Source organism: Cetorhinus maximus, chromosome 4 (genome assembly GCF_964194155.1).
Source record: "Cetorhinus maximus chromosome 4, sCetMax3.hap1.1, whole genome shotgun sequence".
NCBI classification, from domain to species: Eukaryota; Metazoa; Chordata; class Chondrichthyes; order Lamniformes; family Cetorhinidae; genus Cetorhinus; species Cetorhinus maximus.
Window position 1 is genome coordinate 172,910,118 of NC_135882.1, and position 16,280 is coordinate 172,926,397.

At 46.7% G+C, this 16,280-nt stretch overlaps 1 protein-coding gene across 1 annotated transcript in view; it reads left to right on the forward strand.

The window, feature by feature from the left end:
- LOC144680039 (cadherin-2-like) overlaps positions 1–16,280 on the forward strand; it is a 183,427-nt gene that overhangs the window by 100,186 nt on the left and 66,961 nt on the right. The window contains exon 3 of the mRNA XM_078541142.1: positions 4,084–4,313. Within this exon, the coding sequence (XP_078397268.1) occupies positions 4,084–4,313 (230 nt within the window). The remainder of the gene's footprint in view (positions 1–4,083; positions 4,314–16,280) is intronic.

The window sequence follows — 16,280 nt, forward strand, 5'->3', positions numbered from 1 at the left end:
GTGGGCATTTCACTGGCTTGGCCAACATTTATCGCCCATCCCTAATTGCCCTTGTTCAGAGGGTATCTGGTAGGCCAGACCAGGTAAGGACGGCAGATTTCCTTCCCTATCGGACATTAGTGAACCAGATGGGTTTTTACAACAACCGACAGTGGTTTTATTGGCCATCATTAAACTTTTAATTACAGATTTTTATTGAAATCAAATTCCACCATCTGCTGTGGTGGGATTTGATCTCTGGTCCCCAGAGCAGTACCCTGGGTCTCTGGAATACTAGTCCAGTGACAATACCACTGCCATTTCCCCCCCTTCCCTCCCCAAGTCTTCAGCTGTCTAAGCCCTGGAATTCCCTTCCAAAACCATTTTGCGCCTCTCTTTTTTTTGAGACACTCTATAAAGGGGAGGGAGGCAAGAGAAGAGATATCAGGGGCCCTGGCAGTAACTTCCAAATCCTCTCGGACCACACAGGTGAGGTGCCAGAGGATTGGAGGACTGCTAACGTTGTCCCATTATTAAAAAAGGGAGGAAGGGATAGACCAGGAAATTACAGGCCAGTCAGTCTAACCTTGATGGTGGGGAAGTTACTAGAAATAATTCTGAGGGACAGAATATATGTGCACTCGGAGAGAGACTGGGCTATGAGGAAAGATTGGATGGGGTTGTTTTCCTTGGAGCAGCCAAGGTTGAGGGTGGAACTGACAGAGGTGTATAAGATTATGTGGGATATATTTAGGGTGGATAGGAAGGTACTTTTTCCATAGTAGAGGGGTCAATAACCAGAGGGCATAGATTTAAGGTAAGAGGTAGAAGACTAAGAGGGGAGTTGAGAAAGTTTTTTCACCCAGAGGGTGGTGGGAGTCTGGAACTCACTGCCTGAAAGGGTGGTTGAGTTTAAGAAGTATTTAGATATTCCCTCCAGGGCTATGGGCCGAGTGCTGGAAAATGGGATGAGTGTAGTCAGATCTTTGTTCGCTGGCATGGCCACAATGGGCGGAGTGGCCTCCTTCTGCACTGTAGGTGTCTGAGTCTGATAAAACCTACCTCTTTGAACAAGCTTTCAGTCACCCGCCCTAATATCTATCTCATGTGCCCCGGTGACACAACTTTTGTCTGATTTCCGTTCCTGTGAAGCACCTAGCAATGTTTGAACTACATGACAGGCGGTATATGAATGCAAGTTACTTTCTGACTGCCAGTCAAGTCTAAGTGTAGTTTATAAATTGAACTTTTCACGTGGTGCTTATCCCAACTAATTAATGGAAAACGGAGCTAGAAAAGCTGTGGGTTCGATCCTCTGTGCGCCGAGGTAGCTGAAAACAAGGAAACGTATTTTATTTATATAGCGCCTTTCGCAACATTGGCCCATCACACTGACGTGCAGCCAGAGTGTCGTCACCGCTTTAGTGCGGGAAACACAGCGAGCAATTTGCACACAGCAAGCTCCCATAAACAGTCACGTGGTAACGACCAGGTAATCTGTCTTTTTTGTGGGGCTCGAACCCACAACCTTCTGACTCAAGAGGCGAAAGTGCCACTCACTGAGCCGCAGTTGACTCATCCTCGTTTGGGGAAGCAGTGATTTGCTTCAAGTGGCCACAAGTAACCTGGCAGGAGCAAAACCTTGGCCAAGGTTCCTGCTGTCGACACCTTTTTGTAACACATGGGTGGATGTTGTTTGATGACGGGGCCTGGTTTGACTTTGATGTCTTCACAGTTTAGCGCAGCCTAAACTGGTCTAAACTTGAGCATTTATGATTGACCATTTGAGCAAGGTGACAGAAGAAAAAGGGGAAGTTGTCAAGTTTTAGAGAGAAATAAACATTTCTGAGGACATTTGACGACCAAGACTAGACTAAAATAATAGCTAGCTGACAGAGTTTGCTGGAGGATGCCTGATATCGAGGGAATCCTTGTAACAACTGGTACGTATGCAAAAAAACTAAAGATGTTTCATAACAACAGTGACTACACTTCAGAAGTGCTTCATTGGCTGTAAAGCATTTGAGAAAAGTGCTAAATGAATGCTTTCCTAATTTTCTTTTTTTAATGTAGTAAAACACTCCCAAGTGCTCTGCGACCAAAACTTTTTTGCACCAGGCAACATAAGCAGTTATCCAAAAGCTTGGTCAAGGAGGTAGGTTGTAATCAGCATCTTCTAGGAGGTGGGAGAGGTATAGGGCAAGAATTCCAGAGCTTAGGGCCTTGACAGCTGAAGGCATGGCCGCAAATGGCGATGCGATAGAATTGGAGCAAGGATCAAAGCATTCAGAAACGCAGGGGAGGAAATTGGTTTTCTTATTATAAAAGTAGCCTTTTAATACCTGACCATCTCTTGGTATACAGCAATATGAGAGTCGACACTCTCTATAGCATTCTGCCCGTTGTGTTAATAGCAAGAGATCTCTAGTGTGCTTTTTGATGTAGAAAAGCAAATTTACTGATTTAAGTTAGTAAGATGAATGTGTTCATTATAACCAGCGACTGGGAAGTGGAAAGGTATCATCCAGTTGGTCATGTTTGTATTGTTGGTTTAACATTACAAACAGGGCAGTTGGACAGTTGTGTGTGCTTATCTTAAATTCAGCATGGGGCTTGTATCCAAAACCTTCAGGGGGGGGTCATCAAATATCAAGTTCTGAGATTATACAAAGAATGTAAGATTTATGTTGGGAGATCTCTCTGTGATGGAAGAGTGCTCATCCAGAATGAAACAACAGTGGGGACAAAAATACCCCTAGGGAAGGAAATTTGCCATCCTTACCTGGTCTGGCCTGTATGTGACTCCAGACCCACAGCAATGTGGTTGCCTCTTAACAGCCCTCTGAAATTGCCGAGTAACCCACTCCATTGGAGGTAGCTCACCACCACCCTCTCGAGGGCAGTTAGGGATGGGCAATCAGTGGTGGTCTTGGCAGTGATGGCCACACCCCAAGAACGAATTTTTTTTTTTAAAGACCATAAGTTGGCAATCCTCGTGATGTGTTGACCGTGACGTGCATTTGAATAGCGCCTTTCTGGAACTCGGGGCATCCCACAGACAATTAAAGATTTCTGAATGTTCCGCAGTAATGTAGGAAAGGAAGCAGCTGATTTTTTTGCACAGGCAGATCCCACAAACAGCAATGTGATGGTGATGACGACGAGATGATCTGACTTTAGCGATGCTGGTTGAGGGGCAGAGATTGGGCGGGAGGCTGGGGAGAACACCCCTCTTCTTTAGAAATGGTGGCTGTGGGATCGTTTTGCATCGGCCTTAGAGGACAGATGGGGGACTGACTCCACCCCATACCTCACTCTCACTGCCACCAAAACTCTCATTGTACTTCTGTCATCTCTGGCTCGTTTTTCTTTCTCTTCCGGTGCGCTCTCACTGAAGACTCCTCACCGGGAGTGCCTCGTGTGCACTTAAAACTCTATGAAACCACTCTCAACCTATCCCATAATGAACTCTGTCTCTCACTCCCGCTTGAATCCAGAAACAATGTTGGAAATATGGTAATATTGAGAATGCGCTGCCTTGAAAGGGCAGTGGCAGGAGGTTCAAAAGTAACTTTCACAAGGTGATTAGAGAGGGAAGATTCACAGGGCCATGGGCCAAGAGCAGGGCCAGTGGGACTGATTGGATAGTCCTTTCGAAGAACCAGCACAGGCGTGATGGGCCAAATAGCCACTTTCTGTCCTGCGTCATTAAATGATAACAGGAAGACCAGTTTTTGCCTGAAAGTAACTGGTTGTAAGCAACAACTTTGAATTTTAATACAAATAGACATAAATTTTAATACAATTAGATAATGATTAGTGGAGTTTTTTTTGACAAACTTAGCGGCTCCCCAGTTTAAATTTTGTTCTTTTTTTAAAAAGTGGCCGCGACAGTGTGTTTGTACGTGTAATACTGTTAAAACACGAAGGAGGCCATTCGGTCTATCATGCCTGTGCTGCCTCTTTTTGAATGAGCAATCAAGAGAGTCCGCCTGCTTTTTGCCCACCGACCTGGAACTTTGTTTCTGTTCAAATGCTATTTTGTGCTCCGCGTCTGTGTGAATGTGTTGGGAACTAAGAATGCTCTGCTGTTTTCTTTTCCAGTGGGGTTTGATGACTGTTACGGGAGCGTGGTGGTGCAGCACGAAACGAGTAACCCGAGTTTCAGGGTCCAACGTGACGGTGTGGTGTACGCCACGGAAAACGTTCACCTCCCTGGAAAGCAGTTGAAGTTTGTGATAACCGCACGTGGAACCCAGACCCAGGAGCAATGGCAAACGGCCGTCAAGCTAACAGTGAGACCCGAGGGCAGCACCAAGCACGGTGGACAGAAGGTACCTAGTCATACACTTATCAGTAACGATGCCACATTCGTGGACACTCTCTCACTGTTGTCTTTTTGGATTCCGCTCCCTATCACTGCTCTTTGTACCGTTTACCTCTAAGCCATTCTGCACCCTCCTACCCCTTTCACCACAGCGCTCGGGGGTTTGTTAGTCTTTGGAATTCTCTCCCCCGCAGAGCAGTGGAGGCTGGGTCATTTGGATATATCTAACCTATAGCTCATTGGAACCGGAGGGAGGCCATTCAGCCCGTCGAGCCACTACATTCTTCTGTGAAATCATGTCTGATTTTAATGCTATCCACCTACCTGGGCTCCAGATCCTTTCATTGCCTCGTTTAGCAAAAATCTATCTATCTCCGAGCAATGAATATGACTTTTAATAGTGAATAATGCCTTGCCAGCGATGCACACATCCCTTGAGTGAATAACAAAAATAGTTAAGAGAGTTTCACATGTCCACCACCCCTTTGTGTGAAGAAATGTTTCCTAACTTCTCTCCTGAATGGCCTGGTTCTGATTTGACTTGTCATGTTCCCTTGCCCTAGACTCCTCATACCAGTAGACAATGTTGCTCTCTCTCGCGCTCTCTCACCTACACTCTCGCTCACTCTGTAACCAATCAGCCCCCTTCAAAACCCTAAACACCTCAACCAAATCACCTTGAACCGCCAATATCTCCGGTTCCTCTACCTCAACTCCATTTACCTGCCTTTTCTGCACAACGCTCGAGGGTTCAAGGGTGCACAATGCTCGAGGGTTGTTAAGTCTTTGGGAATTTTCTTCCCCACTGAGCAGCGGAGGCAGGATCATTGACAATACTCAAGGCCGAGTTCACCAGATTCTTGACTGACGAAGGAGTCGAGAGTTATGGAGGGGCAGACAGGAAAGTGGAGTTAAGGCCACATCAGACCAGTCATGATCTTAGTGAATGGTGGAGCAGGTTGAGGGCTCGAATGGCTTACTCCCTTCTCTCTTTCTAATGATCCTATGATGCCTTTTACACGGGAAAAAAAACACAATCCCGTTCCGTTTCGAGTTTGGCAACCTATTTTTCTGCTGGGACCGATTTATGAATGATTGATTGATTGTGCATCAAAGCAAGTGTAACTTTCTGAAACTCCCCCCCCCACCCCCGCCACAGATCCGGCAGCATCTGGACAGTTTTAGCGTTTCAGGTTGATGCCCTTTCCATGGGACTGGAGGAAGTTAAGGGATTTCTCGACACTGCAGCAGTGATTCAGGCGTCTTTCTTTGGCTGTGAAGCACTTTGAGATGTCCAATGGCCACAAGAAGCATTATATAAATGAAAGTCCTTTTAGGAACAAGTCACCCCCCCCTCCAAAGACCCACCTCTTGCTTCTTGTCCATTATTACCTGCTTTTGACCTTTCACCATCAACATGACGTGGAGACATTGTACACAAACTGAGATTGTATTCCATGGAATTTAGACGATTAAAGGGTGATTTGATCAAAGTTTTCAAGCCATTAAGGGGGGGTAGATAGAATCTATTTCCACCCGTTGGGGAGTCTAGGGTTAGAGGGCATTGTTTAAAAACTTGAGCCAGATCTTCAGAAGGGCAGCCAGGCCTACTGAGTGCTTCTGGCATCTTTTAATATTAACCGTACCATTTCTGCAGCGCTTTGCTCTTTGTTAACTTTCTGTAGCATCTCTGATTCATTGTTGTGTCTAGAAACCTGTTCTGTAATCTTCCGATAATTGGGCAGAATTGTCTGGTGTGAACAGGGTTCAAGGTAAACCGAAACAGGGCTGTAACCAAAAGCAAAATACTGCGGACGCTGGAAATCTTGAAAGAGAAACAAAGTGCTGGAAAAGCTCAGCTGGTCTGGCAGCATCTGTGGATAGAGGAACAGAGTTAACGTTTCAAGTCCAGTATGACTCCTCTTAGCGGGGAGGCAGAACTCTGTTCCAGTGTGGAGGAGATTGCGTTGTGGGCAGCAAATACGGCAGAGTGAATTGAAAGAAGTGCAAGTGAATTGCTACCTCATCTGGAAGGAGTGTTTGGGGCCTTGGACGGTGAGGGGGCGGAGGAGGTGAAGGGACAGGTGTTACACCTCCTGCGATTGCACGGGAAGATGATGGAGGAAGGAGACGAGGTGTTGAGGGTGATTGAGCAAGTGGGTGTCGCAGAGGGAATTGCCCCTTCAGAATGCTGACGGCAGTGGGCCAGAGGGAGTGGTGGGTGAGGGGAAGATGCGCTTGGTGGTGGCATCATGCTAGAGTTGGCAGAAATGGCAGAGGATGATCCTTTGAATACGGAGGCTGATGGGTAGAAAGTGAGGACAAGGCGGGGGATGCTGTCATGGTTCTGGGAGGGAGGGGAAGGGGGTGAAGGCAGAGGTGCAGGAAATGGGCTGGACATGGTTAAGGGCCCTGTCAACCACAGTGGGGGTGGGGGTGGGGGGATGGTGGTGATGAGGAGTCCTCAGTTGAGGGAAGAGGAGGAAGATCTGTTGTGGAAGTTAGCATCATCAGAACTAGTGCAACGGAGATGGAGAAACTGGGAGAATGGGATGGAGTCCTTACATCAAACAGGGTGTGAGGAGCTGTAGTCGAAGTAGCTATGGGAGTCGGTGGGCTTATAATGAGCTTAGTAGATAGTCTATCCCCAGAAATGAAAACCGAGAAGTCAAGGAAGGGAAGTGGCAGAGATGGACCACCTGAAGGTGAGAAGGGTGGAAATTGGAAGCAAAATTGAAGAATTTTCCCAAGAGCACGAAGCAACACTGATAGTCATCAAAGTACCTGAAAAGAGTTGTGGGGGGGCTTGGGTAGAACTGGAACAAGGAATGTTCCACCTACCCCACAAAAAGACAGGCATAACTAGGATCCATGTGGGTACCCATAGCAACACTTTTATTTTTATTTGGAGGAAGTGAAACATGCTAAAGGAGAAATTGTTCAATGCGAGAACAAGGTCAGCCAAGTGGAGTAGGAGGGTGATGGTGGATGGGGATTGCTCGGGCCTCCGTTCAAGGAAGAAGCTGAGATCCCTCAGACTGTCCTGGTTGGTGGGGTGGGTGGAGGTGTAGAAGGATTGGATTTCCATAGTGAGGAGGAGGCGGTTAGGCCCAGGAAACTGGAAATTGTTGGAACTGTGTCATGTGTCAGAAGAATCACAAATGTAGGTGGGAAGAGACTGGATGAGGAGAAAAAGGATGGAAATAATTATGTTCAGTGGATCTACCTAGGACAGTTCTATTTGTGGATTTTGGGAAGGAGGTGCAGTTTTGGCTGCAGAACCTCTTGTTCTAATGTGGAGGGCATTGCTGGGGCCATGAGGAGCAGTTACATAGTGAATCAGCCAATGACAGAACATGGTGAGGAGTGTGAAACAGGCTAAATAGTCAAATGGTGGCCCAACATCATAAACAAATTAGAGTTAAGTATTTAGCTTATTGCTTTGTGTTTAGCAACTAGAATTTTTTAAGTAGTGGTTAGATTTCTTTTAAAAACAGGTTATTTTTAATCGAGTTTGCGATTTTTTTAAAAAAATGTTTAGAGTTTTAGGCATTCGAACAGTTAAAATGGCCTTAGAGTTACAAGGAATTGGGAATAACTTGTTAGCTAACAGGGCGGGATAGGTGGGGCTCATTGTCGTCACATTCTGAGTTATCGGGGAGCCTATATATCTTTAAAATGTGTATGTAGGAAGGGCTGCCAACTGCTCGAGCTCTGGCTTTCTGAGCTGGAAGGTGGTGGGTGTCACTGTAGCTGGACAAGAAGCTGGGTGCTCCGTAGATCGTTTCAGGAGTGAGGAAAAAGGATCGAACAAAAGTGCAGCATCCCTAGGGAGCACAGAAGCTACAAGGCAGTGTGGGTGGAGGCGTGGCTGGTGCAGGAGAGAGGTCTTCAGGGCAGGCGATGGTGTAGTGTTGTTGTCGTTGGACTAGTATTCCAGAGAGCCAGGGTAATGCTCTGGGGACCTGGGTTCAAATCCCACCACAGCAGATGGTGGAATTTGAATTCAATAAAAATCTGGAATTAAAAGTCTTAACGGTGACCATAAAACCATTGCCGATTGTTGTTAAAAAACCCTTCTGGTTCACTAATGTCCTGACCTGACCTGGCCTACATGTGACTCCAGACCCACAGCAATGTGGTTGACTCTTAAAACACCCTCTGAACAGGGCAATTAGGGATGGGCAATAAATGCTGGCCTAGCCAGCGACGTCCACATCCCACAAATGAATTTCACAAAAGATTCCTGGGGGACTGGGACCAGTTCTGGCAGACCTGAATTCAACTGAACAGAGCTGGGACCAGTGTCCTTGTGGGGAGGTTACCTCGTGCTGTGCTAATTTGGCACAGGAGCAAGGACCAGATGTAACAGCAACAAGACAACGCACACAGAAAGCAAGGAGGGGCAAAGAGCCACAGAACAAAGAATAGTGTAGAAAGATCAGGATTGGGAAATTACCGTTTTTATTGGCTGCCATGTATTCAGGAGAGGGAGGGGAAAAGGCGGGGTCTGCTACAATATTGATCAAGGATAATATTACTGTTGAACAGAGGGTCAATATACTAGAGGTTTCAAAGACTGAACCTTATCTGGTTAGAGCCAAGAAGCCGAAAAAGGGCTAATTGCGTCGCTCGACATTTACTGTAGATGTTTAAATATTGAGGAAGTAATGGAGGAGCAAACCTGCAGGCAAACTTCAGGGATATTTGAAAATCACAGAGCCGTAATAGTAGCAAGCTTCAATTATCTCAATATAGACAGAAGTCACTTGGTCCAGATGGGTTGGATTCTAACCCACCGAGGGGACATGAAAGGCGAGGATAGCAGAAGTTCTGACCGCAATCTTTCAATGCAACCTTGGATAAGAGGGTGTTGCTACTGGACTGGAGAATTGCAAATACTATACACCCGCTGTTCAAAAGAGGGCAGAGTGGTGAACCTGGTAACTACCAGGTCAGTCGGTCCACTGTCCGAGACAGGAAAACTATTAGAGACCATTGCCAGGGACAAAATTCATTCACACTTGGCGGAGCCAGCACAGATAAAGGTATTCAAAATGACCAGGGATTTTGATAGGAGCAACTGAGGAGAAGCTGTTGCCTTTGACACGTGGGTCAATAACCAGAGGTCGCAGACTAAAATAACTGGTAAAAGAATCGTGAAAATCGGGAGAAATATCTTCACGGTTAAGATCTCAAATGCAGGCGCATGTTTCTGATTCCAAAGGCAAGTCGGCATGTCCTCCAGGAGGAATAATTTACAGGGTTAGGGGAAAATAGGCTGGGGTGTTGGAATAAATATGATAGCTTGTTCATAAAGCCAGTACACACACTGAGCTCAATGGCCTCTGTCAGGTAAGAAGGAAAACTGTTACTGCACTGTTTATAAAAAAAAAAAAGTGCTGGAAAAACTCAGGTCTGGCCAGTTCCCGAAGAAGAGCCACATTGGACTTGAAACGTTAACCCTGTTTCTCTCTCTACAGACGCTGCCAGACCTGCTGAGTTTTCCCAGCATTTTCTGTTTTTATTTCCGATTTCCAGCACCTGCAGTATTTTGCTTTTATCCTCCTCTTACCCCAACCCTCTGACCTATCTCTGACCTTCCCTTTTCTTTCACCTGACCCCCCCCCGCCTCTTCCCCTTTTTTTTAGGGTAAAACCCATCACATTTTTCAGCCCTCTTCAGCTTTGAAGGAGAGTCGTCTCTCTGTTTCACTCTTCCTCTCTCGCTCTCTCTCTTTCTTTTATTCCTTCATGCCTAATTTCCCTTGATCGGAGTGACTTGCTGGGCCAATGCAGAAGGCAGTTAAGAATCAATCGCATTGTTGTTGTAGGCCTGGAGTTGCATGTGGGTAAGGAAGGCAGATTTCCTTCCCTAAAGGGCATTAGTGAACCAGATGGGTTTTTAAGACAATCAGCGATAGTTTCATTACTGAGACTAGCTTTGTTTTCCATGCCGTGGTGGGATTTGAAACTGTGTCCCCAGAGCATTTAGCCTGGGCCTCAGGATTACTCGTCCAGTGACATTACCATTATGCCACCCACCACGCCCCTCACCTTAAGTATTTGGTTACCTGTCCCTTGTATCTCCTTCTGTTGCTCGTGTCATATTTTGTCTGTTATGCCTCTGTCCCTGTGATGCACCTTGGGCTATTTTAATATGCTAAAGGGTGCTCCACAAATACAAGTTGCTACTCGTCTAATGTTTGAGTTGATTATTCGTTCATATAAACTAGAAAAGTATTGGGCTGGCCCTTCCAGAGTTGGCAGATCCTTTTATCGAGCAGATTGTGGCCACCACAGGTGGTCTCAACATCCTAGCATATGTGTGGGCGAGTTCGGAGAAATCAGCAAGTGTTCTTGTCTGAGATCCTATTGATGCAGGCGTTAAATGAAAGCGGGATTTCTCGGAAGTGGAAGTGCGCAAGTGGAAACCATCCTGTTTTAGCTTTGCCAGTACCTGTGTTCCACTATGTCGAAATGCATTTGAATTTTAACCCTTCCTTGGAGAAAAGAGGTTCTGAGAGGAGACTTGATAAGAGGTATTCAAGATCCTGAGGGTGGAATGGGCAGGGCAAATAGTGAGAAACTTCCCACCCAACTGGAGGGCACAGATTCAAAATAATTGGCAAAAGGAGTAAAAGTGATGTGAGGAAAACCATTTTTTTTTTGCCCAGAGGGTGGTTGGAGTCTGGAACAAACTTCCTGAGAAGGGTGGTGGAGGCAGGTTCGATCGAGGTATTCAGAAGGGAATTGGATTACTACCTGAAAAGAGAGGGTGTGCAAGGTTGCGGGGATAAGGCAGGGGAGTGGGGCCATGTGGAATGCTCTTTCAGAGCCAGTACAGACTCAATGGGCCGAACTTATGCACTGTAGAGATTCTGTGGTTTACAGCACAGGAATAAGCCATTCCTCCCAACTGATCCATGCCAGTGTTTATGCTTCTCTCGCGATTCTTCCCACCCTAATTCATCTTTGTGTCAGCCATGGCTCAGTGGGGAGCGCACTCACCTCCGGGTCAGAAGATTGTCAACTCAAGCCCCTCTCCGGTACTTGAACACGCAAATCTAAGCTGACGCCCAGTGAAAATATTCATGGTTCCAGGGGGTGAGGACCTTCAGTTACCTGGATAGGTTGGAGAAGATGGGATTGCTCTCTTTAGAGAAGAGAAGGTGAGAGGTGATTTGACCGAAGTGCTCAAAATCCTGAAGTGGGCTGGACAGAATAGATGGGGTGAAACTGTTCCCATTGGTGGAAGGTTTGAGAACCAGAGGGCACCGATTTAAGGTAATTTGGCAAAGGTGGTACGTAATGGTGACATGAAAATCTTTTAGGATCTGGAATGTGCTGCCTGAGAGTGAGATGGAGGCAGGTTCAACAAGGCTTGCAAGAGGGAATTGGATTATTACCTGAAAAGGAAGAACTTGCACTAGGTGAATTGCTCTTGGAGAGGCAGCACAGACACAATGGGCTGAATGGCCTCTTCCTCTGTAACCAAGGTAGATAGAGAAACGCTTTCTGCTGATTTTGTCTAGGGGCATTGCCTAAAAATTAGAACCTGACCTTTTGGGAGTGAAATTGGGAAACATTTCACAACTGTGGTAGAATTTTGGAAGTCTCTTGCAGGAGCCACCTTTATTCAGGGAGGAAAGCCTCGTTGAGACATTGGCATCAACATATTTAAGGGGAAGCTGGATGAACACATGAAGGAGAAAGAATAGATGGATATACTAATGGTGCAATATGAAATGGGGTGGAGCAAGGCTCATTTGGAACATAAACTCCAGCACGGAGCAGGTTGGGCTGAATGGCCTATTCTTTGTTAGGGGAACTGGTGGCATAGTGGGATTGTCACTGGACTGGCACTCCAGAGATCTGGGAGCTTGGGTTCGAATCCCACCACAGCAGATGGTGAGATTTTGAATTTAAAAGTCTCATGAAACCATTGTCGGTTGTTGTTTTTTTAAAAAAAAACCATCTGGTTCGCCAATGTCCTACTATCCTTATCTCACCTACATGTGACTCCAGACCCACAGCAACGTGGTTGACTCTTAAATGCCCTCTGACTTAGCCACAGCATCTCATGACTAAATTTTTAAAAAAAAGTTATCCTAGGCTTCCCGAGAGAGGAGGGATTTATGTTAAGAAATGAAACCAGTTTGCCTCGTGATGAAAGCACAAATGGTTATTTCAGATCAATCCTCAACGTATGGCTCTTGACTATATGTGCCTCAACCTTATAGCACATTAAGTTTCGGCCTTTCCTTCTCCTCCTCCTGCTGTGTCGCGCCGTGAATAGACTGGTGGGTCAGTGTGGATATGTACGGTCCGTCTGTCTTCGGCAATGGATTGAAGAAACATGAGTATCTACTTAAGACTCTGAAGCTCATTGTAAACCCAAACGCGACGGGACAGCTGAGTGCGCCATTTGTCAGCTGTAAGCCTCCCCCAGGTCCCTCCCCAGTGATCTGTAGCAAGGCGGTAGGGGCCTTGTATAAATGGGGGCTTCAGTGGAATAAAGATTGTGATGACAGGTGCTGCACTCCAGCGGAGTAACACTGATGTTGGAACGCGGAAAATTTAGCCCATTGTATTTTGGCAGGGCTGAAGGAAGGATGGTGCAGCACAGTAGGAGGCCAATCAGCCCATCACCCCTGTTTTGTCTCTTTTGAAAGAGTTATCCAATTAGCCCCACTCCCTGCACTTTCCCCATGACACTGTGTATTTTTCCTTAAGCTTTGGTGCAGTTCACCTTTTTTGAAAGTAACTGACCGGATCTATTTCAGACGGTGTGCCAAAGAGTCAACCGTGGCTCAGTGGGTAACACTCTCGTCTCGGAGTCAGAAGGTTGTGGGTTCGAGCCCCGCCCCGGAGGGCTGAGCAAACAAAAGAATCAAAGTTCGACGCCCCGGTGCAGCAGTGACGGAGTGCTGCACTGTTGGAGGTGTTAATCTTTGGGGCGCATCATTAAGTCGAGGCCCCCGCCTGCCCCCTCGGGGTCGGGTGGCAAAGACCCCGTCGCTACTACTTCAAAACGCAGCAGGGGAGTTCTTCCCGGTGTCCTGGCCAATATTTATCCTTTCAGCCAACACCACTGAAACGGGACGTTGTCGTGTTTTGTGGGAGCTTGCTGTGCGCTACTTCCCTTCTGCATTTCCTACATTACAGCTGCATTTCGTTGGCTGTAAAGGGTTTTTGGGACGTCCTGTGGCGTCTTTTGTATCGGGGAAAAGAGGTTTCGTCATCTCTTTCCCACCGGGTTGTTTTTACCAATAATCGCCTTTAAATCGGCTTCTCCGGGTGGCTGACCCTCTTGCCGTGGGAAAGACTTTCTTGGTGATGCTGTACCGACCTCCGAGTGACAGAAAATGGGTGTTTCAAAAACCAGCTGCTGGAAATTACAGCTAACCTATTGTCCGAGCCCTTCAGACGGCACTTATTTTCTCTAAATATTTACATACTTCAGTTAGCGTTTGGGTTTTGTTCTGTGGGTGAAGGCCGTGAAGGGATGTACTCGGTGCTGACGCTGTATATAACCCAGCTGCCCCGAGCAGAGGATGCTCCCTCGGCAAGTGAAAGAACCCACATGTTTTTGACATGGTTTACTAGCAGAAAGGCATTAGTGGGATTGGGTAAATATTTAAAATCTTGATTGATCAACTTTTATAATGGGCTGTAAACATCCGATGGCTCTTTTTTTTTTATATCTACAGACGTTCTTATTTTTAGCTTTTGCTTTATAGGATGTTAATGAGCAGTCAGGAGGTACATTGACTTTAAATACTCCAGCTGTCCAGATTCCGAGTTCTACTCGCTCTGTCTGAAAAGTTGACAAGACTAGGGAAAAAAAAGGCTAAATAAGAGGTTGGAGCTTTGCTCTCTTTTTCCCAAGAATCAAACTAAAACCATTTGGCAGTGTGCAGTGTCATCACTTTTGCTCGTTTTCATCCCAGGCTTTTTCCTCTTTTATCCTTCTCTGGCCTCTCCCCACCCCCCCACGCCTTTGCCCAGCCTCTGTCACTGCTTTGAAAGCCAGTCATCCCAAGCAGCTCCCAGTTCTGATGAAAGATAGGGGGCATACCCTTCCCCTTTGAGCCAGCGGAGATGTCAGGAAGCACTTCCTTGCATAAAGGGGTAGTGGAAACCTGGAAAACTCTCCCAATGAGGCTGGGAGTCAGTGGAAAATTTCAAAACGGATTGTTTTATGCTAGGCACAGGTATATGCGGATGGATGGAGTCAACGTAGAACATCCAGTTTCTAATTGAATGGTAGAATAGACGCCAGTTTGAATGGTTCCCTCCTACGTACCAAGATCATCACTCTGAAAGTTCACACAGCGCCTTTAACGTAGTAAAACATCCCAAGGCGCTTCACAGGAGTGCTGCCAAACAAAATTTGACATCGAGCCGCATAGAGCGACTTAGACAGATGACCAAAAGCTAGCTTTAAAGATGTGGGCTCTTAAGGAGCAAATTAAAGGGAGGAGGAGAGAGGCGGAGAGGTTCAGGGAGGGAATTCCGGAGGCGAGGGCCAAGGTTGAAGGCACCGCGCACCAATGGTGGAGCGATCAGAATCGGAGATTTGCAAGAGGCCGGAACTGGAGGAGTGCGGAGATCTCGGAGGGGTGTAGGGTTGGAGGAAAAGATGGAGATGGGGTTGGGGTTGGGGTGGGGTGGGGGGAGGTGAAGCCATGGAGGGATTTGAACGCTGGGATGAGAATTTTAAAGTGGAGATGTTGCTGGACTGGGAGCCAATTTAGGTCGGCAGCCATGGGAACAACGGGCGAGTGGGATGCGAGTAGCATTCTGAAGGACTTGACATTAGTGGAGGGCGAGAGATTGATGGAGGAAGGAATGCCAGAACACTCAACACAAGGTGGTGAGATGGACGAGGGTTATTGAGGAATGGTGGAATGTTCCAGAAGTGAAACTAAACACTTGGCGTTTTTCCACCTTCAACTCTAAATATTCTGTCTAAACTTGATTCCCAAATGTGATGCACACTTTTCATTCAGTAACATTGCAATTAAATTCCCATCCTTCAATAATTGCGATGCTGATTTGTTCTGTACGTTTGCAGCGATTTGTGTTTGTTTCTGGTTTCTAGTAAGTTTTGCCTCTGCCCTTCCGAATTGGCAGCGGTCCCCTCTCTGTTCCTGTCTCTTTCTCTTCCTCTTTTCTCCCTCTCCTGAGGACCACCCACTGAACAGGGGTGGGGGTCGTTTTCTCCACACAAAAAAAAAGAGGCAGCTGAGGGATGACATGATGGGGGAGGGTGTTTAAAGTGACGATAGAGTTCGATGGGCTGTATTTAAAGATGTTGCCACTTGTAGTGAAGGCCAAAACCAGGGGCAATAACCAGTGTTACAAAGCTGCCCAGTCCCCTAGATAATACCCTTGCCGTTTTTGTGCCTTGTTAGAGTGAGCATAACGGTAGCCAATGTAGAAATGTGAGGATACTGCCGACTGAGAACACTTGCAGCGCACAGGTGTGGCACGTTATAGGGGATTGTCGGCCATTGATCTAAGCTAGTTACAAAAAATAATAATCAATTACGAATTCGGGAGAAACTCCTTTTACCCAGAAGATGGTGAGAATGTGGAACTTCCTATTCGAATAGCGTAGATGCGTTTAAGGGGAGCCTCTTTTTCCTTTTCCATTCCTTAGCTACAGACTTCGTATTCCTCTCCGTGACCAGAACATGCGCAACTTTGGTGAGCGTCCAACTACATGTTGCTGAGACCACCTGTTTTTACCTCAGAAACATCACCTGACTCCACCCTGTCTCAGTCCATTTGCCGCTGAAATCTTCATTCGTGCCTTTGTTCCCTCTAGACCTTTGCAACGCATTCCTGGCTGCTCTCCCACATTCTACCCTGCGTAGACGCCAGGTCATCCAAGCCCCGCTGCCCCCGTCCAGGACTTCAGCAGCTGACACTCTGGTGCAGTACTGAGGGAATGCTGCACTGTTGGA